Raw genomic sequence first — 22,977 nt, forward strand, 5'->3', positions numbered from 1 at the left:
AAAAGACAGGTATAGCCCTTAAGCAGATTCAGCCACTTTCTGAAAAGCAGGTAAGACTTGATCTTAGTTTGAATCTTGTGAAGTACAGAAGCTGGCGGAATCTACAGTAGACCTCAGTACCAAATAAAGTAATCATCAGGTGAGCTTGGAAACAAGGGAAGCTAGAATAAGGGATTAAGGTTTCCACAATATTAGTTTTGCCTTTGAATAGCGGAACTGAAGAAACTTCTCCAAGGGACTGCTGTGCTTAATGTTCAGCTCTCCTTTATGCACAGCACATGTTGCTTCCATAAAGAACTTTGAACATTTTTTTAAGCATGATTTCTGTTCATGCAATTATGTTTACTCCGCCTGATTGTATTGAAGTGCCCTACTTTAACTTAATAGCTTAACAATTGTTCAACCTGTTTAATGCACATTTCAAGCAACACTATGCAAGCGATCCACATTCTAGTGCTTTATACAAAAAGCTATAATGTGCCACATATTCAGTTAAGCATTGTATTGATAGGATATTGAAGGAGTTATTTGGTATGTCGGCCTTTATTGGTTAGTGCATTGAGCATAGGAGTTGGGAGATCATGATGTGGCTGTACAGGACATTGGTTAGGTCACTATTGGAATACTGTATGCAGTTCTGGTCGTCCTGCTATAGGGAGCATGCTGTGAAACTTGAACTAAAACAATTTACAAGTATGTTGTCATGGTTGGAGGGTTTAAGCTATAGGGTGAGGCTGAATAGACTGATGCGGCTGTTTTCCCTGGAGTGTCGGAGGCTGAGGAGTGACCTTAGAAATTTATACAATCGTGAGGGGCATGAATAGGGTAAATAGACAAGGTCTGTAACCCAGGGTACGGAAGTCCAAAGCTAGAGAGTGTAGATTTAAGGTGAGAGGAGAGAAATTTAAAAGGAATCTAAAGGGCAACTTTTTCGCACTGGGTGGTACGAGTATGGAATGAGCAGCCAGAGGAAATGTTGGAGGCTGGTACAATTACAACATTTAAAAGGCATCTGGTTGGGTATATGAATAGGAAGGGCTTAGAGGGATATGGGCAAAATGCTGGCAAATGGGATGAGATTTATTTCTGATATTATGGCTGGTGTGGCCGAATTGGTCCAAAGGCTGTGTTTCTATGCCCTATCTCTGTGACTCTCTAACTCTAGCACTTAATGTATTGTACAGCTCTTTTTAAGCATGTCTGACTCCTAGATGATGATTGTCTTGCTTTCAGTTGTCTGATTTCATTGGTAAATTGGACATCTAACATTTTCAGAAACGTGAATGTTCTCAATAATCTCATTTCCTCTGAGGCACCAACTTGTTTACTCCTGTTCTGAGTATTTCATTAAAAAGTCAGTTTCTGTTTAGGAGCAGTGTCTTGATTAATTTCAAAAGCTGTCTTTCTACCCTGAGTCATGTTTATCATTTAATGTCTACAATCCATTCTTCAGGGCAGCTTCACCATGCATTTCACATGCTTATTATCTCATTTTTCCAAACACTGGCGTTTTGGTATTATGCAAACTTTTACTGAGCTTCAAATTGATTGTTACAAAAGGTTAAGTGTCGATGGTTCTTTCTTGTCCCACCCTACATGGTCCCAACAAGGTGGGTATTGGCCAAGCTATTGAGTGCAGTCTTTATTTCATTGAGGTAAGAACACCAACATCGCTACATGCAAGCAACATATTTTCTGTTATAGCAACACACTTGCTATTATAGCATGTGTTTTCTTGACTTCCACTAATTGCACATTGTGCTCAGATTAGTATACTTGAGTGAATTTGGAGCCAAGTCATCTACTTCAGTTTAAGAAAATTTATATGAAAATTCTCATTTAATGATGTAATTTTCCCTCTTTCTATCTTGCATCTTCCTTGGAGGATCTTACCACTTTGTCTCATTCCTGGACCCTAATGGACTATTCCATCCAATGCAATATTATCTTTAAAGCATTGGTCAAATTTTTATATTTGGAATAAATTATAACTTCCAAAGCAAATATGTCGTCCTACCTGGTCACTCTGTGCTACAGCAATGTGATTGAGACTGAAAAGGTCTGGAAGGACTCTCGCATACCAAACCGCTACAGAGAAGTCCATAAGGAATGAAACCAAAATTGCCTACCCAGCTTTGACCTAGGCACAGAAGCAACTATAATTTTCCACTCCTCAAACTTGCAAAGTTCCCCTCGCTAGCATCTAGGAGTTTGTGGCAAAATTGAGAAAACTGTCCCATAGATTTGTTAAGCAATAGCCTGATAGTCATGTTTGTGGAATTATACCTTTTAGTGTCCCAGATACCACTGACCCTGGGTCTGTCCTACCACATTCAGGATGAACCCACCAATCTGGAATTTGGAAGAAAGTTGCTCTGGGCTTTTGACCGGTGATTCTATGTATCTCGTGAAGTCCCATAGATAGGCTGTTTACCACCTTCTGCTATTCCATGCTCCTTGGCTGTAAATGTATTTCATTTTGACCATCACACAGATGAAGCACTGAATGGACTGAGTGCGGACTTCAATGTATGGTACCAAGAGTAGGCCAGTGGACTTCAATGTATGGTACCAGAGCTGGCTAAGTCCTAATGGGAAATAGCTATTAGACTGGGCTTGTGGTATGTGATTGGAGTATCTGCAAAGCTTGCCTTGTCCTCAACAATTGACAGACCACAAAATGAACACACCTAATTCAATATCCGTAGGCGTGGCCACTGAACGGTTATGTCTTCGCATGTGTGCCACAAGTGTTGTGATAAATGGGATACATTGCAACAAGTCTAATAGCTCAAAACTATGCAACCATCAGGCAGCGTGAGCTATCATCTGCTGAATTATATTCACCCAAAATCTGTAAGTTGGGGGTTGATTAACTCAATTGGCTGGACAGTTGGTTTTTGATGCAGAATGATGCCAACAACATGGGGTCAATTCTTGGTGTGGCTGAGGTCCCAGTTTCTTAACCTCTCTCCTCAAGTTGAACTCAACACCTGTCATCTGTCTATAATGAGAAAGCAGCCCTTTTGTTCTCTGGGAACCTGATGACTTTACTTTGCCAAGGGATCATTTTCTATACTATAAATTTTCTGTGATTCTATTAATACTGTGGCCATAAGGGCAGATTAGAGGCTAGGAATTTGCAATGTGTGACTCATCTGTCTCCCAGAAGCCTGTCCACCATCCACAAGGCTCAAATATTCCCCATTTCCCTGGTTTGGTGTAATCTCAACAATAGTGAAGAAGCTCATGAGCATCTAGAACATGGCAGCCCCTTGATTGGTACCCTGTCCACCACCAGTGATGCATAGTGGCAGCAGTGTGTACCATCTAAAATAGTACACTGCAGAAACTCACCCAAGTTTCTCTGACTGTACCTTCCAAACCTGTGACCTCTACCACTCAGAAGGATAAAAAAGATAGTATATGGGAGCATCATCAACTGCCAAGTCCCTTTCCAAGCCACATACATTCTGACTTGGAACAATACCTCACTCCTTCACTGTCTTTGGGTTAAAATCCTGGTACTGTTACCAACAACATTGTTTCAATGGCACAGGCCACCAGTAGCACTGCCACCTTCTCAAGAGCAATTAGGGATAAGCAATGAATTCTTTAAGCTCTGGCTGAGGGGCCAAAGCACAAGGATACAGCACAAAGTGAGTGAGGTCTAAGAGGGCAGATGAGGAGCCAGGAGATGCAGCCTGGTCTAATCCATGAGTTGGGTGCCTGTCCCAAAGTATCTTGGTAGCAGCATTGCAACAAGAGATGGCAGTGTCCTCCAAAGTACAGCGTTGAAGTATAGAACTGTATTGTAAGTGGCTTGGAGATGTACCATGAAGGTGCAGTGAGGCTGGTACATGACCAATGCCAATCTCTGTGGATTGGGCATGTGTGCAGTCTTTATCCATGGAGTGTGTGCCAAGCATACCAAATGGAGGTTGAGATTTGGAGTTCCAGGTAACCTACTCTGACTTCCATGTCAGGAATTCATTGTCAATTTTAACAGGAGTGGGGAGGAGTAGGAGAATGGGAACCTGCATATAAATGAGGTGAGATTAATAATTATATGCTAAAGCATACAAATACATGCAAATAGGCCACTTGCTGCTCCCTTGTGAGATTCTCGTCTCGTCTTGTTTTGTCATTCAATCCTAAGATAGAGAATTGGACTTTCTGTTCTCAACATTGAGAATCTCAATACTGCTGGTCTCAGCTGATCTTTCTAACTTACTTGTCAGCTGGGGATGGGAAACTTCTGCCCTAAATGATCCAGAGGCATGAATTCATGCCACAGTTGTTGAAAAATTTACATTCAGGTAATTAATTAACTGCAGGAAAGCAAATAATGGTGATCGTGAAATTATCGATGCCAGAGATGAAAGGTTAGACTTATGAAGAAACATTGAGTGTTTCGGCCTAGACTATCTAGATGAATGAGAAGAGATCTAATTGAGATATCTAAGGTGCTAAAGGGAATCAGCAAAGTAAATGTAGAAAGGACGTTTCCTCATGTGGGGCAAAATAGAACAGAGGTCATAGATTTAGGAAAAGAGGTAGCAGGTTTAAAAGAGATGAGAAGAAATGATTTTCCTCAAAGCGTTGTGAAGCTGTGGAACTTCCTATCCCAGAGTGCAGTGGCACCTGGTTACTATACAAGTTTAAGGAGGAAATAGATTTTTAATTAGGGGTTAAGGGTTTTGGAGAATGGGCAGGAAAGTGGAGTTGAAACTAAGATGAGATCAGCCATGATCATATAGAATCGAATTGAATTGAATTTATTGTCATGTGTACCGAGACACAGTGAAAAACATTGTCTTGAGAGCAATACAGGCAGCTCAGATAATTAAGTAGCATAGATAGTAAATAATAGGTAAACAGCGGCAAAAACAAAAACACAGGTACAGGCGAATATCCAGACTTTGTGAGTCCATGCAGTATTCTAACAATAGGGTAGAAACTGTTTTGAAACTGAATAAATAGTGGAGCGGACTTAAGGAGCTGAATTGTCCCTTGCTCCTAGTTCTTACGTCTTCTAATTGTCAGAACCCATATTTTTCTCTACCAACTTATAAAAACAGGAAACCTGCTATCGTCACACAGTACAGACTGCATATGTGACATCCAGGCCCACAGAAATACGTCTTGATTTTTAAATATACTCTGAAAAAAGAATGAGGGAGGACCGGACAGGCTGGATGTGGGGAGAATGTTCCTGATGTTGGGGAAGCCCAGAACTCAGGGTCACAGTTGAAGAAAAAAGGGAAAACCATTTAGTACTGAGACGTTCACAGGGAAAGGGATGGCTGGAAAATGAGAAGCCTTCAAAAATGAGATACTAAGAATCCAGAGAAAGTATATTCCTGTCAGGGTGAAAGGGAAGGCTGGTAGGTATAGGGAATGCTGGATGACTAAAGAAATTGAGGGTTTGGTTAAGAAAAAGAAGGAAGCATATGTCAGGTATAGACAGGATGGATCGAGTGAATCCTTAGAAGAGTATAAAGGAAGTAGGAATAAATTAAGAGGGAAATCAGGAGGGCAAAACAGGAACATGAGATAGCTTTGGCAAATAGAATTAAGGAGAATCCAAAGGGTTTTTACAAATATATTAAGGCCAAAAGGGTAACTAGGGAGTGAATAGGGCCCCTCAAAGATCAGCAAGGCAGCCTTTGTGTGGAGCCACAGAAAATGGGGGAGATACTAAATGAATATTTTGCATCAGTATTTACTGTGGAAAAGGATATGGAAGATATAGACTGTAGGGAAATAGATGGTGACATCTTGCAAAATGTCCAGATTACAGAGGAGGAAATGCTGGATGTCTTGAAATGGTTAAAGGTGGATTAAATCCCCAGGACCTCATCAGGAGTACCTGAGAACTATGTGGGAAGCTAGGGAAGTGATTGCTGGGCCTCTTGCTGAGATATTTGTATCATTGATAGTCACAGGTGAGGTGCCGGAAGACTGGAGGTTGGCAAATGTGGTGCCACTGTTTAAGAAGGGTGGTAAAGACAAGCCAGGGAACTATAGACCGGTGAGCCTGACAACGGTAGTGGGCAAATTGTTGGAGGGAATCCTGAAGGACAGGGTGCACATGTATTTGGAAAGGCAAGGAGTGATTCGGGATAGTCAACATGGCTTTGTGCGAGGGAAATCATGTCTCCCAAACTTGATTGAGTTTTTTGAAGAAGTAACAAAGAAGATTGATGAGAGCAGAGCAGTAGATGTGATCTATATGGGAGATTGATTAGATCTCATGGAATACAGGGAGAACTAGCCATTTGGATACAGAACTGGCTCAAAGGAGAAGACAGGGGTGGTGGTGGAGAGTTGTTTTTCAGACTGGAGGCCTGTGACCAGTGGAGAGCCATAAGGATCAGTGCTGGGCCCACTACTTTTTGTTTTTTTACATAAATGATTTGGATGCGAGCATAAGAGGTACAGTTAGTAAGTTTGCAGATGACACCAAAATTGGAGGTGTAGTGGGCAGCGAAGATCGTATTGAAAGGTGGTGCAAGCACGAAGGACCGAATGGCCTACTCCTGCACCGACTTTCGATGTTTCCATGGAATGTCATTCAGTTGTCAGCAATGGGCAATAAATTCTGGCCTTGCCAACAATACCCACATCCCACAAATAAATAAACTGAATAATAAGAACAGGAGTGCTGGAAACAATGACCATCAAGTAAAACAGAGCACAGCCAACCGTCAATGTGCACAAGTGCCTCCTGCTGGCGGGACTTACTCTCCTCTTCCTTTAAACGCCTCAATCTCTTCTGTCACTCCATTCCCCTTTCCAAAAGGTTTGTCCTTCATTTAAGAAAGTATCCTCCTGCAGCTGAACTTTTTCTTGAAAACACCAGTCACTATGGACTATGCAAACACAGAAATAAAGTGTAAACGTACTGTACATTTAAAGCTAGTCAATGGGAGATTTACTTTTCAGTAAAGGACAAGCAAGCTTTCAAAGCCGAAGTGGTATGGAACAAGCATTAGGCTTTGTCAGATTACAATCTACCTGTATTATATACTAACAGAATTATGAATAAGCTCTCTCTCTCTCTTATTCCTTTTATCTTAGCCTGCTTGGCTCTCTCTCTTATTCCTGATGAAGGGCTTATGCTCGAAACGTCGAATTCTCTATTCCGGAGATGCTGCCTGGCCTGCTGTGCTTTGACCAGCAACACATTTGCAGCAGAATTATGAATAAGTCTACCTCTATCTCATCTTCTGAAAAGCCTCCCTAATTTCAACTGACGGGCACCGAGTAAGCTACTGCCCAGTTACTTTAATACACCTTGGACAGTGGTGAAAGAACGATTTTAATGCAAATGCCATCGACATAGAACAAATTGAAGTTTTTGAATCTGCACTGTGTGTTGGATGTCACTGTACTCCTTCAGTGGCCCCTCCGGGCAGTTCCGCAGAAATGCTCAGTTTCAGTTTCAATTCCTGTTGTACAACAAAAAGACGAATCTGGATTGGAAACGGTTGCTATTTCCCTCAGTGCTCCCTCTGAGATGAGCAAGGAGAGCTTCAAGGGTGAGTTGTGTGTTTTGATTCTTCATTCCTCTCTTGTAACTTCTATTTTTTTTCCTCATTTGCTTTTAATAGACTTTTATTTTTAATTTATACGCTTGATCATTTTCTTTAAAATAATTAATGCCTTTTCTCCAAATCTCTTCGTTCTTCCAACTTTCTAACCTCCCCATCCCTATCTATGTGCACCAGTCGCGTGGGGATACAATTCTGTGTTCGCCACCAGCCCGCCGCAGTGGTCAATCTTTACATTTAGTGGGTGCGTAATAGCAGGCGTTGCTATGCGTTTATAGGGTTGAGGGCATATGTATTAGAGCAGACGCTGATTGTGGTCTCACCTCGTCCTCCCAATCATGTGTTTAACCGTCAGGGTCACTACATCAGATCGAGAGCATGAAATTGGCTTGGCTTGTTCCTAAACCCAGTACGTGTGCTTAGTGCTATTGTCAATGTACCAGTCAGCTAATTTCCCCAGTGAGCCATCCGTGGATTTCAGCAAATTGTCTTTTTTGAAATCTATTACCCGGTGTCACTGTGGAAAACAGTGTAACCAGGACAGATGTCTCAGGTTTTTAACTTTGATGTTTACTGATATTGTCTGTAATATCAAAAGAGGCACCCAGTATTTCTCATGTTCTAGTTCACACCAGAGAGCTAGCTTTAGCAAATGCTGCATTATTAGAGGAAAAGGCATAGAGTTTCAGGCGAGAAAATAATCCGAGGGCGGGGTCCGCAGCCGGAGAAATGAAACTTTGGCGTGTGACGTAGTAGATAGTTTGTTTTGACACAGGACTGTAAGATGTAGCTCCCTATCTGGGCACACAGGTCAGTTTTTTTTTCAGATTCCCTACGGCGTGGAACAGGTCCTTCGGTCCAACAAGTCCCCACCGACCCTCCGAAGAGTAACCCACCCAGACCCATTTCCCCCTAACTAGTGCACCTAACACTACAGGCAATTTAGCATGGCCAATTCACCCAACCTGCACATCTTTGTGACTGTGGGAGGAAACCCATGTAGACAAGGGGAGAATGTGCAAGCTCCACACAGACAGACACCCAAGGCTGGAATCGAACCTGGCTCCCTGAGGCAGCAGTGCCAACCACTGAGCCACCGTGCCGCCTTCCTGTTTGCATTCATGCAACTTTGCTTCAATCCTGATCTTGTATCCTGAACAGGAGAGCTAGCCAGTTATTCTGACCAGTCTTGTCCAGTCTGATAAACAAGACTGTGGGTGCATACTGGACTGACTTAAGTTGACATTGTCTTAAGAATGCATGTACAGTGAGAAGACTAAGGGATGTATGCTTGAAGAGAGATGGGTGAATGGATGTGCATGAAAAAATGTTGCATCTTTCATGAAGCAGTCTCCAGCTGAGCTTTAAATATGACTCATCTCATTCAATGGTCCTGTGTCAGATGTTCAATTAATCATTATGCAGAAATTAAGCCTCATTAACCGCTATCATACTAGTGTCCTTTTAGAAATGACATAATATATTGTGGATCTTTTCACATTGTTGACTTTTTTCATTTCTAAGGACAGGCATCACAATGGTGCTCGACAGAAACATCCCATTGAGTTTATATAAGATGCTTATCAAACTGTTCAGTGACCCAGAAATTTTAAAAAATGGAAAATTTGGGAAATATTTAGCAGGTCAGGTAGCATCTGTAGAGAATCAAGTCTGTTAACTCTTATTTCTGTCTCCACTGATGCCTTCCAAATGAAAACGTTGCCACCCTCTCCCTCTTACCCTGCTCATTCTTTCTTTTCCAACAATAATCATTTCAAAGCCTCAATTGAACTTGTGTTCCTGTCACTCCCAGTGTATTCCAGATCCTAACCATTTACTGCCTTAAAAACTTTCTCTACATGTCTCCAATGCTTCTTCTGCCAATTACCTTAAAACGGTACTCTCTCTTTCATCCTTAAGAAGTCTTTCCTTATCTACCAGGCCCCTTATGACTGTGAACAACTCTATTGTTGTGTCATCAGCAAACTTGGCAAACACACTTTCTATCCCTTCACCTAAGTTATTTGTCTAAATTACAAAGAGTTTTGGTCCCAGCATTGATCCTTGTACATCTTGTAAAAAAAGACCCACTTATGCCTGTTTTCTGCTTTCTGTTGACCAGCTAATCCTCGATCCATGCCAGTATGCTATTCGTTACATCATGAGCTTATATTTTTCCACAATAACCTCTGAGGTGACACATGTAAAGGAACCTCTTTATCCACACCATGCTATTTCCTCAAAGAACTCCAATAAATTGTTGAAATATGGTTTCCTTTTTACAAAACCATGTTAACTGGGCCTGATTACCTTGAATTAGTCTACCTTCCCTGTTATAACTCCTTGTTGGAGCTTTTACCAATTTTACTATGACAAATGTTAAATTGACTGGTCTGTAATTTCCTGCTTTCTGTTTCAATCTCTTTTGAATAAAGGAGTTATAATCATTATCTTTCAATCCAATGGAACCTCCCAGAATTGAGGGAGTTTTGGAAAATTAAACCAGTTCATTAACTATCTCATGAGACCTTAGGATGAAATCCATTAGGACCTGAGTAGTTGTCAGCCCATAGCTTTGATAATTTTGTCAGCAACACTTCTCTTGTGGTTATGATTTTCCTGAATTCCTCTTTCCATTTTCGGTTTATCACTGCTTCTGGGATGTGGCTTGTATCCTCTATAATGAAGATAGATACAAAATACATGTTTAATTCATCTGCCATTTCCTTAATTTCCATTATACTCCAGTCTCATTTTCTATAGAACTAACATTCTTCAATAACAGTTTTCTTTTGAAAATATTTATAGAAACTCTTAGTATCTAGTTTAATGTTTCTGACTAGTTTTCTCTCATACTCTAATTTTTCCTTCCTTAATTTTTTTAAGTTTGCTTTTTAATTATATCCTGTCCAGCCTTCTGACTGGCCACCTATCTTTACATAGTTATATGCTTTTCCTTTAAGTTGGATATTACCTTTAATATTTCTATTTAACCACAGATAGTGGGATTGGTCCCTTGGAATTTTTCTACAGCTTTTGATGTATATTTACTCTGAAATATCCTCTTAAATGTCTACCACTGTATCTTTATTGACCTGTGCTGTAGCTGAATTTGCAAATCCATTTTTGTCAGTTCTGCTTCCATGACCTCATAATTGGCCTTATTTAATTTTAAATAAATAGTCTCAAACTCACTCCTTCTCCCTCAAACTGAATTTAAAACTCAATTGTATTATGGTCACTTCTACCTAGAGGGACCTTCACCAGGAGATCGTTAATCAAGTCTATCCCTTGCATAGTATCAGGTCTAGTAAAGCCAGCTCTCTGGTCAGCTCAAGACCTCACAGTTCTAAGAGGTTTTTCACATCATGCCTCATATTTTGGAAACAGTTTCACGTTTAAAGTCTTTACAGATGCCCCTCTGATGCAGCTGCAGAATGTCCTACACTGCAACCTGTCTTTCACCGAAGCAGTCCTTCCATTGCTCTGATTACATTGAATTATCTACATGCCCTGCTATGACTTCGTTAAGCATAGCCTAATATTTTCACTGTGGCTGATGCTCAGGCAACAGGCCTGTTTTCGTTCTCTAGCTCTTTTAATAGAAGAGTTGCAATCACTATTGTTCAAAATAGTGGAACCTCTCTGAATCAAAGGAGTTTGGAAAATTAAACCAATCCATAACTACCTCTGGCTTGTACATGCTTGTACCATTAATTCTACTTACTGCGATCTTTCATCCTTGGAAAATGAAGATTTAGATCTCTGACACACTTTAAATCCACTGCCAGGGAAGTGGTGATGTAGTGGTAATATCACTGGAATAGTAACCCAGAACCTCAGGTTAATGGACATAGGTTAAAATTCAATACAATTTGGAATGAAAATCTAGCCAAACGTAACAACTTGCTAAGAACCCCTCTGGTTGATTCATGTCCTTTCGAAAAGGAAATCTGCTGTCCTTACCCAATCTGGCCTATATGTGACTCTGGACCCACAGCAATTTGGTTGACTCTAAAATGCTCTCTGGGAAGTCTGTGATATTTTAGCTATGTAAACAGTGTTAATAAACTTCAAGATATCTGACTCAACAAGATTGCAAGTCTTCATGGTATAAGTTGCTTATGCTAATGTATGGAAAGTTTCAGATTGCAATGGCTGTCAGGTTAATAAGCTGACAGGAAAAACACTTCAGAATTAACTGAATTCCTCTTCAAAATATATGATGGGCCAAATGGCCTCTTTTTTTTATCACTCTGATTCTAATTGATGACATGGTGGTATCATCCTGGGAAATCAGGATGACCTAGCGAATGACATCCATACCCTATGACCTTGACTGTCAGATTTCACATCTTTTACTAATACATCTTTAAACCACAGGGAAATGTAAATAGAAACTATCCTCTTTTTGATAAACAACGGTAATTTGGAAAGATTTAGTCCTAAACTAAATCCATGACCTGTTTTATTTCAACTCAGCTTATTGGTGGAGAAGTGTTAATTTCTTTCAGTCCTGTTCCAGATATATAATGCAAATTGATCTACGGAACTACCAGTGGGAGGTTATACAGCCTGCTCTTCGGGGCAAGAATATCATCATATGGCTCCCGACAGGTGGAGGGAAGACCCGTGCAGCTGTGTTTGTTGCCAGACATCACCTGGATACAAAGGGAGGGAAAGGCAAAGTCGCTGTTCTTGTAAATAAGGTAAAAATAGATACAGTTACTTGTTATGTTATAAATTTGAGTAATTAATAGGTACTATTTAATGGAATAGCATTGCATGGTAAGGTAACGTATTATTCTGGCAGTGAGTATGAACATGGTATAAAAGGGATTTAGATTAGATTACTTACAGTGTGGAAACAGGCCTTTCGGCCCAACAAGTCCACACTGACCCACCAAAGCATATACCGCCCAGACCCATACTCCTACATTTACCCCTTCACCTAACACAATGGGCAATTTAGCATAGCCAATTCACCTAACATTTTTGGATTGTGGGAGGAAACCCACACAGAAACAGGGAGAATGTGCAAACCCCACACAGAGAGTCGCCTGTGGCAGGAATTGAACCCGGGTCTCTGGCAGTGCTAACCACTGCGCCAATTTAATGGAATGGTTTCATGGATGAGGGATTGCAGTTGCATATTTTATATTCTGATATAAATCACAGTCCAGAAAGGCTGTTTAAAACAGTGAAATCGCATCAGGACATGAGATATTCCAGTAAAAAGGTATGTATGTATGTGTATATGTATTTTCCTGCCTTGCTTTCAGTCATCCTTTCTGTGTCATAGATTCAATGTCGCCAGTCAACTATATGTATATAATGTACAGTATTATCAGTAAGCACAGAATGTAGGCTGTGTGTAGAAGTCTGTGATATTTTAGCTATGTAAACAGTGTTGTTAATAAACTTCAAGATATCTGACTCAACAAGATTGCAAGTCTTCATGGTATAAGTTGCTTATGCTAATGTATGGAAAGTTTCAGATTGCAATGGCTGTCAGGTTAATAAGCTGACAGGAAAAACACTTCAGAATTAACTGAATTCCTCTTCAAAATATATGATGGGCCAAATGGCCTCTTGATTTTTTATCACTCTGATTCTAATTGATGACATGGTGGTATGATCAGCCATATCCACTTGTATTTTTGTTTCATTCTGCAAATAATATATGAGCATCCAGTAGTGTTTTCAAGTACAATTTTGGCATATTGCACTCATAATGTTAAAATGGATCTGGTATGCAGTAATGGTAGCCGTTCTTGTGGTTACTTTAAAGGGCATCTGGGAAAGCACATCTAAAGATTGATTTAGATCTGTCTGCTGAGCTCCTCTTTCTATTGGACTGTTGATACCTATACCTTCCTGTTTGTCTTGTTTTCTCCATGTCTTTCACTGTGATTGTTTTGTTACAGGAAGGCAAAAATGAAAGTGAAACCTTAAAAAAATGTTTTGATTCACTCTCAGTCAACAATATTAAAAGAAAACTGCATTTGTATAGTGTTTTTTTTGTGGGATTAACACATTTCAAGGTGTTTCCTGCCAGTGAGGAAATTCTGAAGTGTATTCGTGACTGTTCTAATGTAGGAAACACAGCAGCCTGTCTGTGTACAGAAAATTCCCATCAGCAGGCAACGGATTAATAATCTGTTTTTGTGGTTTTGATTGAGGAATAAATAATGGCCAGGATACTGGGAATAACTCTCTTATTCTTCAATAAGCTAGTACCAAGGGGAGGCAGTAGCCTACTGATATTTTTGCCAGAGCTGAAAATGTGTTGCTGGAAAAGCGCAGCAGGTCAGGCAGCATCCAAGGAGCAGGAATTCAATGTTTCGGGCATAAACCTTTCATCAGGAAGGGCTTATGCCCGAAACGTCAAATTTCCTGTTCCTTGGATGCTGCCTGACCTGCTGCACTTTTCCAGCAACACATTTTCAGCTCTGATACTCTAGCATCTGCAGACCTCACTTTCTCCTTGATATTTTTGCCAGACTATTAATCCAGAGACCTCAGAAATGATTTGGTGACCTGGGTTCAAACCCTGCCATGGCAGAGTATGGAATTTTCGATTGAATTGGGAATTTGGAATCTAATGATGACCATGAAACTGGTATTGATTTTGGGGGGAAAAAAGCATCTGGTTCACAAATGTCATTGAAGGAAGGAAACTACCATCCATCTGTTTTACATGTTACTGCAGACCCACAGCAATGTGATTGACTCTCAAGTGCCCTCTGGGCAATTAAGAATGGGCAGTAAATGCTGGACGAGCCTCATCCTGTGAAGGAATTACATGGGTTCTTTGCCACACATGTCTGCAAGGTACATGGGGCCTCAATTTAATGTCTCGTCTGACAGCACCGCTGGTAGCACGGCAGTCCTTCAGCACTGCCTCTGATATTATTCGGTGCTCAGACCCTGGATTGGGACCTGAGCCTAGAATATTATATCTCAAGGGCCAGAATGCTACCAACTAAATCATAATGACAACATTACTAACACAGTACAGCTTGTTTTGCTGTAATGCGCATTTTGTTAATGCAAACTTGTTTTGATGTGTTTAACGAATTGGGGACACTGTTTCTGAGGTGCGAACTTTTAAAGCGTGTATTGGTTATAACACAATTCCAGCCCCATTCGTTTAAATGGTGCTGCTAGTAAGCGATTTTCTTATAACATGGGATCGCATAAGAACAGAAGTACTGCGTTATAGCAGAACTGAGTGTATACTGATACCAATACATGTTGCATGTGAAAAACAGGCTTTGATGTTGTTTTATACTCCAAATTAATCATTTTAAATTAATAATTACGAATAATAATCCTGGAATTCTCTCCCTACCAACATTGTGGGTCAACCCACAGCAAGTGGACTGCAGTGGTACAAGAAGGTAGCCCCCACCACCTTCTCAAGGGCCAATAGGGATGGGCCATCAATGCTGGCCAGCCAGTGACGCCCACGTCCCACAATTGTATAAAGAAAATAGCTGGGTAATCTTTTCTGCTTTTCTCATTTGCACTTTGTCAGGGAGTTGAATTTTCACTGTATTTCCAAAGTATGTGCAGGACTGAAGTGTAAATTCATAACCAAAAATGGATACTGAGCATATTTGTTTCAGATAGCAGGAGCCATCTTGCCTACAGCAGTAGAGTACCCATCAATACTATTGTAGAGTATTCAGATTAATGTTGAATCTAATGATGACCATGAAACTGGTATTGATTTATTGAGTGGGAATGAAGGTGTTCCTTGAATCCATCTGTCAACAGTGTGAAAAGCATTGCCAATAGAGGTAGGAGAGAATGTTAATAGACTATTAGCAATCTCTCTACTGCTTTCCATTCACACCACCCAAGAAGGAAGTATAGTTTTGAACACTGAACTAAACCAGCCTCAGTGTAATCAGTAATTGTTGCTTATGAGAATTTCCTCAGTGTTATATGTCTGCTTTAAATATTTTCTAATCAACTTGTTCAGAGATGCTATTATGCACCTGGAGTAGGTGAGTCTTAAACCCAGGCCTCCTGGCGTATAGGCAGGGACTCAACCACTGCACCACAACACTTACATCCACTTTAATATTAGTGAAACTGTCTCAAGAAACAACGCAAGTTTGAACAAACAGTTGTATGCAAGTAAAATGGGACTGTGAAACAAAAACAGAAATTACTGGAGAAACTCAGCAAGTCCGGCAGCATCTGTGGAGGGAAAAGAGAGTTAATGTTTCAAGTCCCATGACCCTTCTTCAGAACTGGACACGAACTGGTGACTCTGCTTTCTCTCCACAGACACTGTCAGACCTACTGAGTTTCTCCAGCATTTTTGATTTGTTTCAGATTTCCAGCATCTGCAGTTCTTTGTTTTCTTAAAATATAAATATAAAATGTTATATATGGCTTTTTAAATGAGCTGCTTTCAACAGCTTATCTATTGTGAAACTATTGAGTTTACTGTCTGGAATTCTTATCACCTCAGTCTACAGGAATTAATCCTACACATAGTTGTACTGCAAATGAAATTATGCAAAAGTATCCTTTCTCTAAAACTGTGGTCTGTACAGGTGCCTCTGGTGAATCAACATTATGAAAACGAGTTTGAGCCTGCCCTCAAGCATGCATATAAAGTGGCAGCCATAAGTGGTGACAGTGAACTTAAGGAGCAATTTGCACTTGCTGTACGGAAGTATGATGTAATTATCTGCACAGCACAGATTCTCCAAAATGCACTGACCAGCACTGAAGAAGAAAAGCATGTGGACCTAACAGGTAGGCAAACTTAATCCGTCCATCCTGCAAATAGAAGTCACACTGAATTTAAAATTCATAAGTCACATGACACCAGGGTTATAGTCCAACAGGTTTACTTGAAATCACAAGCTTTTGAAGTGCTCTTCCTTCATCAGGTGAAGTCTCACTTCAGTTTTGGAGACAGCTTTCAATACAATTAAAATATTTACTGGTATAGCCATAAGCTTTATTGTATGTTGGAAATATCACCTGTAGAGTAATGCTATCTGCAAATCCAAATGTTATGCATAATGGATGGCAACCAATATAGTTGCAGAATTCCAACAAGTTCACAATGTGAATCTGTTGCTTTTAATTCAAGTCATCAGTTTTGGGCTCTGTATTCTTCAGAGGGACCTTTTGCCACTCTGGATATTGGTGAAGGTGTCCTGTGATGTTTAGTTTTGACTAATGGCTACGTACAATGACTTTGTATTAGTTCTTCTGTTATTGCAGGATTCCTAAGAAATAAGGGGAGCCTCAACTATTTTCTTTGGAATTCTTGAATGTGTTCTGTCCAGGCTAAGCTTCCTATATGTAATTCTTTGAGTTTTCTGCTGTAAGATAGTCATTATTAATGCCACTAATGTAATGATTTATAATCTACTTATGCTACCAAATTCTGGACACTGACAATAGATCTGTCATTTGTGCATTGTTTGTTTCTGAAATAATTCATGAAAGATTAGTTCTGAATGGATGGAATTCACTCAGACACCAGCGGTGAACTCTTGAATTGTGACTGTTCAAGATTTTCAGTCTTCTTTAAGAAAGAGTGTTATTAATTTTTTTAAATTACAGAATTCTCTCTGCTGGTAATCGATGAGTGTCATCACACACAGAAAGATGGAGTATATAATAAAATCATGGGACACTACATTGAAAAGAAACATCAGGGTGCAAAGGACTTACCTCAAATCCTTGGATTGACAGCATCACCTGGAACAGATGGAGCCAACAGTTTGGAACGTGCAAAGAAACATATCTTACAGGTTAGTCCAGCTTTTGAGACACAGTGAAGCCTCTCACTTAAAACATCTCAGATATTGACTGACTTTCACATATCTCCAAAATTCTGTTCGGGCAACTTTTGCTCTTATCCTGACTTGCTACATCTTATGTATATATATATATAGAACGCAGTTTTGTTCTGTACAGTAGTATATCAGAAAACAAACAAACATTAGAATTTGACTCTGTCCAAACAAGGGAAAGACATCTCTTACTTGAATCAGTCTATACCTACATGCAGGGAGAAAATAAGCACTGCAGATGCTGGAGATCACAGTTGAGGAGTGTGATGCTGGTAAAGCACAGCTGGTGAGGCCGCATCTGTGGAGCAGGCGAATCGACGTTTTGGGCATAAGCTCTATATCTGATCTATATATATGTGTTTGTATATATATATATATATATAGATAGATAGATAGATCTACATGCATTTGAGGCATCAGGAGGGTCCGATAACTAAACGGCCTCCCAGGTTGGTTTTAGCAGGAAGACCTCAGACAGTGGTCTTTCCTCACTGTGCCTTAGCAGTAGCTGCCCCCAAGCTTGAGTACATCCCTCAGCACGTTGTCCTGACCCTGAATTGCTTCTGATCTTGAACCAAGCCCATTGGTTCAGTGAAGGACTCCAATGGTGATCTCCCAAGAGCTTAGCCAGACCAATCTCTTTATGCTAATATTTCCTATTGGACGGTTTGTCCAATTTCTGTTTCATTGGCTCAGAAGATGGGAATGTCTAGTTTAAGATACTGCCACTTTCTCACTAAATAAATCCTAAACTAAAACACACAGAACTGTTGACATTTGTGAACAGAATTATATGCAAATTAATGGAAAAATTTGCCTATTGTATTGATCTCTGGTGCCCAGAGTTACTAAACACTGAATGCCTCTGCTGTAAACTGAAACAATTCTATTAGTTATCACTTTAGCACCTGGAAGAAAAATTGTAATCAAGAAATGTTGACTTTCTAACAGTGATATCAGCCAGTTCTTATTAAGTACTAAACTGCACACTAATTATTGTAAATGCTAATGTAAAAAGCATTCCTATATGTTGAATCATCTTTCAATTCACAGTGATGTAATGCATGTTGTCTTCATGCTGTCACTAGCAAAAACCACAGCTCAAAAATAAAACTAAAGCAAGTTAATGAGGATTTTTCTCTTCCTAAACTGAGTAGCCGAGACTAATTTCAGAGGCTGTCATCTAATCTCACAGTTCAAATAATAGTTATAAGCTGAATAAGCCTTTAATAAGTTCTGTCTCACTTGAGTTATTGTTATAATTAGCAAAAGCCCATCAGGGCAGAGTTTTAAAAAAAAACGACCTCTTTGAAATAAAGGTTAATGAGACTGAACGTGGAGTGAGCATGCACTGCAAGAGTAATTTCACTGGTTTGAAAGCTGCACTTGACTTCTCAATAAATAAAATTGGCCTTTTCGGCAGATTTTGAAATGCAGGTTCAAAGTAAATCCACAATAGAAATAAAACTGGAAGATTTATTTGGGTTTTGGCACTTTTATATCCCAGTTCAATGCCTTGGAGTACTTGAATGCCGTATGCCTTTACTCAATTCATTTGGAATTCTAAACACTATTGATTGTTGGTCTCACTCAGCAATCCCAACTTGCCAAACACCGAGGGAATCGAGGAAAGCAACTTGCACACAGAGAAGAGAAAAAAATACAATCGATTTGGAGCTTAGCATAGTTAATTTGAATATTAATCACAATGTTAACATACTTTCTTAATTTATTGATGCACAATGTATGTTCCATTTGTAACAGATCTGTGCCAATATGGATGCAACTATGATAACATCTTCCAAGGACTGTGTAGAAGAGCTAATAAAGAGCGTCCCTCAGCCTGTTAAAACATATGACATTACAGAAGAAAGAAAGCAGGTGCAAAATTTTCACCTCTGCATGCTTTAAATTAGGAAACCCATAAGTGTAGGGGCACATGCATGTATATGATAATATTCATGCAGCAATGCAACTTCCGAGCAGTACACCAAAATGGTATACAACTGACTGTGTTGTGATAAATTCTCAATCTCAGATACTCTTCTTTAGAGAAATATTGAGAGAAACCTTCTTCAGCAAGCTATTCCAGGCTAATTTTCTGAATAAATTTTGATTCACATTCAGATATATACAAAAACTCAGCAATAGCCCCTACCTCTACACATACTGATTGTCCCAGACTCTCAAAGCTTTGTTCCTATGCTTTTCACTGTCAGAGTTGGTAGAATTAACCCATACCCATTAGCTACCCTACCTACCTTTGTAGGAATCATCTCCATTCCTTAGTGCTTTAGACTGCGTGTCTCACTCCCTCGCCAAGAAACCGGTTACAGCGTCTGTGGTTCTTCTCTATTGCTGTTTTCTGCAAAGGGCCTGAACAGTGACTAATACTAGCAAACGTTTGGGCAAGTCTTCCTCGCTCATTGGGAAAAGTTGTGTCATCTGCTTAATTTGCCTTCTCCTTAGATGGTCTGATTGAACTACTAAACCAACTGAAATCAGACAATTCTTTTACAATGCACATTAATGATATAGATGAAGGTATTAAAAGTAATATTAGCAAATTTGCTGATGACACAAAGCTGGGTGGCAGGGTGAAATGTGAGGAAGATGTTAGGAGAATACAGGGTGACCTGGACAGGTTAGGTGAGTGGACGGATGCATGGCAGATGCAGTTTAATGTAGATAAATGTGTGGTTATCCACTTTGGTGGCAAGAACAGGAAGGCAGATTACTACCTAAATGGAGTCAAGTTAGGTAAAGGGGCAGTACAACGAGATCTAGGTGTTCTTGTACATCAGTCAATGAAAGCAAGCATGCAGGTACAGCAGGCAGTGAAGAAAGCTAATAGCATGCTGGCCTTCATAACAAGAGGAATTGAGTATAGAAGCAAAGAGATCCTTCTGCAGCTGTACAGGGCCCTGGTGAGACCACACCTGGAGTACTGTGTGCAATTCTGGTCTCCAAATTTGAGGAAAGACATTCTGGCTATTGAGGGAGTGCAGCATAGGTTCACGAGGTCAATTCCCGGAATGGCGGGACTATCTTACGCTAAAAGATTGGAGCGACTGGGCTTGTATACGCTTGAGTTTAGAAGACTGAGAGGGGATCTGATTGAGACGTATAAGATTATTAAAGGATTGGAGGCAGAAAGCATGTTTCCGCTGATGGGTGAGTTCTGAACCAGAGGACACAGTTTAAAAATAAGGGGTAGGCCACTTAGAACAGAGTTGAGGAGAGACTTCTTCACCCAGAGACTGGTGGGTGTACAGAATGCTCTGCCCCAGAAGGCTGTGGAGGCCAAGTCTCTGGATACTTTCAAGAAAGAGTTGGATAGAGCTCTTAAGGATAGTGGAATCAAGGGTTATAGGGATAAGGCAGGAACAGGATACTGATTGAGGATGATCAGCCACGATCATAATGAATGGTGGTGCTGGCTTGTTGTCTATACTTAATCACACAATTGTCTATATTTATCTGCACGTATTGTCTATATTTAGTCACACAATTCCATGTAAAGAAAAAAACTGATTTAAGCACAAAATTTTACATAACGCTCCAATTTTATTATCAAATCTCTCATCCACACTCCCAGCACTGATAATTGTTATTTGGCATCAGGTATTCTATGTCTAACTCCTTGTGTGAGACCTCTCTGCCCTGCTCTTATTGTATATTTGGTCATAACATCAGGATGTGACTTCTGCCAAACCACAGTGATTTTAAGTTTCTATTTTCCAGCTGTTTTTATGATCTCTGCAATCACTCAGTTATGGCTGTTAATTGTTCTGATGTCCTAGCCTGGACTGACAGTGCCCAAATGTGTGTTTAGAAGCCAATGGAGAAGATACCCTTTACATCCTCTGATTCCAATTCGGATCTACTTCCGTGTCACAGTAATAAACCCATGTCACTCCCTAGTATACACTGCCTTATTCCCCACTGCATTTTCTGTCCACTGAGATTATAACCCGACAGCTAGCATGAATGACCACAAATAAATAGTGTGAGTTTGAAAATGTAATGAGCTGAACTCATTCCCTCTCCTTCTCATTGCATTGATTTCTACTGCACCTACCCTTTCATATGCACTCACATCAGATAACAAATCAGTAAATAACTACAAAAAGAAAATGCAGATGTAAAGTTTCAGAGCTTCAATATTTTATTTTGATTGAGAGGAAAGGCCTCAATGAAAATTCAGTGGTTCAGTAGCTCATGTAATCTAGCTTATGTAAGGTTAAACTATACAATTGTACCATGTTAACTTCAAGCACAGTCGAAGTGACGATGGCACACAGCGAACCAGTGTACAGTCCTTTCATTCATATTGTTAAGTAATGAGATTACTGAAACAAACATAAAAATCGCTAGAGAAACTCAGCAGGTCTTGCAGCATCTGCAGGAAGAAAGCAGAGTTAATGTGTGACACTTCAGTGTTTTCAGACTGTTCAGAGCTGCTGGGCAAGGCATTAACTTTGCTTTCTTCCTATGTATATGCCTGAGTTTCTGTAGCAATTTCTGTTTTTGTTTCAGTAATCTCATTAGTTAATACTATGAATGAAAGGACTGTATACTGATTCACTGTGTACCATCGTCACTTCAACTGTGCTTGAAGTTAACATGGTACAATTGTACAGTTCAACCTTCCATAAGCTAGATTACATGAGCGGTTGAACCACTGAATTTTCATTGAGGCCATTACCATATAGATTCCTTCCCTTTCAATCAAAATAAAATATTGAAAACCTGAAACTTTAACATTTTAAAAGCATGAAGAGAAAAGATTATTTTTCCTCACAAATTTGGAATTTTGTTTTAAACAGCTCCTTGCAGCATTTTTAAATTTAATTTTCACTTTTTCTTCCCACGATCATCCAGGACCCCTTTGGGGACACACTTAAAAGGATGATGAGAACTATCCATTCCTATTTCAATGTGCCTTCAATTTCGGGGAATTTGGGGTCACAGATGTATGAACAATCGGTTGTGGAGCTGGAGAAAGAAGGTGAGGGAGTGGTTTATATTGCAACCATGTTTGCAGCATTATGTGCATAATTAACATCATTCCCGAAGATAAGCAAAATCAGGAAATGCATCCCACCAAATGGAGGTATGCTATATCTCTCAATGGTATAGAATTACTTGAGAAATCAAAGCATTAAACACAACACCATTGAGAAAAAGAGGGAATGGTACATGGGGCTTCAACTAAATCATACCATATCAGCTGCCAGGCAAAGAAAGATTGTATTTATGTAGCACACTATCATACAATCCAAAGCACTTTACAGCCAATTAATTAAAGAGTAGTTATTGCTTTGATGTGGGAAATGCAGCAGCCAATTTATGTACCTTAATCTCCCACAAAAGAACCAATTCCTGGTTTTAATGATCCTTTTAGGGTAGTGATAGTATTCCTACCTCTCAGGCAGGAGACCTCGGTTCAAGTCCGATCTGCTCCAGAGGTGTGTCATTAACACACCTGAATAGTTGATTTAAAAACAAACTATGCCAGCAGCCCCCAGGTTACAAATGGATCCCAATGGCAAATCAATTTGTAGACAAGTCAGACACGATACAGG

At 39.9% G+C, this 22,977-nt stretch overlaps 1 protein-coding gene across 2 annotated transcripts in view; it reads left to right on the plus strand.

Annotated features, from left to right (window-relative positions):
- The first annotated feature begins 7,458 nt into the window (after positions 1-7,458).
- Positions 7,459-22,977, plus strand: part of dhx58 (DEXH (Asp-Glu-X-His) box polypeptide 58) — a 41,662-nt gene continuing 26,143 nt past the window's right edge. The window contains exons 1-6 of one of the 2 annotated variants that reach the window (XM_060849038.1): positions 7,459-7,544; positions 12,082-12,265; positions 16,130-16,334; positions 17,157-17,347; positions 19,154-19,270; positions 22,274-22,400. In XM_060849038.1, coding sequence (XP_060705021.1) covers positions 12,089-12,265; positions 16,130-16,334; positions 17,157-17,347; positions 19,154-19,270; positions 22,274-22,400 — 817 coding nt within the window. In that variant the 5' untranslated portion in view covers positions 7,459-7,544; positions 12,082-12,088. The remainder of the gene's footprint in view (positions 7,545-12,081; positions 12,266-16,129; positions 16,335-17,156; positions 17,348-19,153; positions 19,271-22,273; positions 22,401-22,977) is intronic. The other variant, XM_060849039.1, reaches the window with a different exon arrangement.

The sequence above is a fragment of the Hemiscyllium ocellatum genome, chromosome 32 (genome assembly GCF_020745735.1).
Source record: "Hemiscyllium ocellatum isolate sHemOce1 chromosome 32, sHemOce1.pat.X.cur, whole genome shotgun sequence".
Classification (NCBI taxonomy): Eukaryota; Metazoa; Chordata; class Chondrichthyes; order Orectolobiformes; family Hemiscylliidae; genus Hemiscyllium; species Hemiscyllium ocellatum.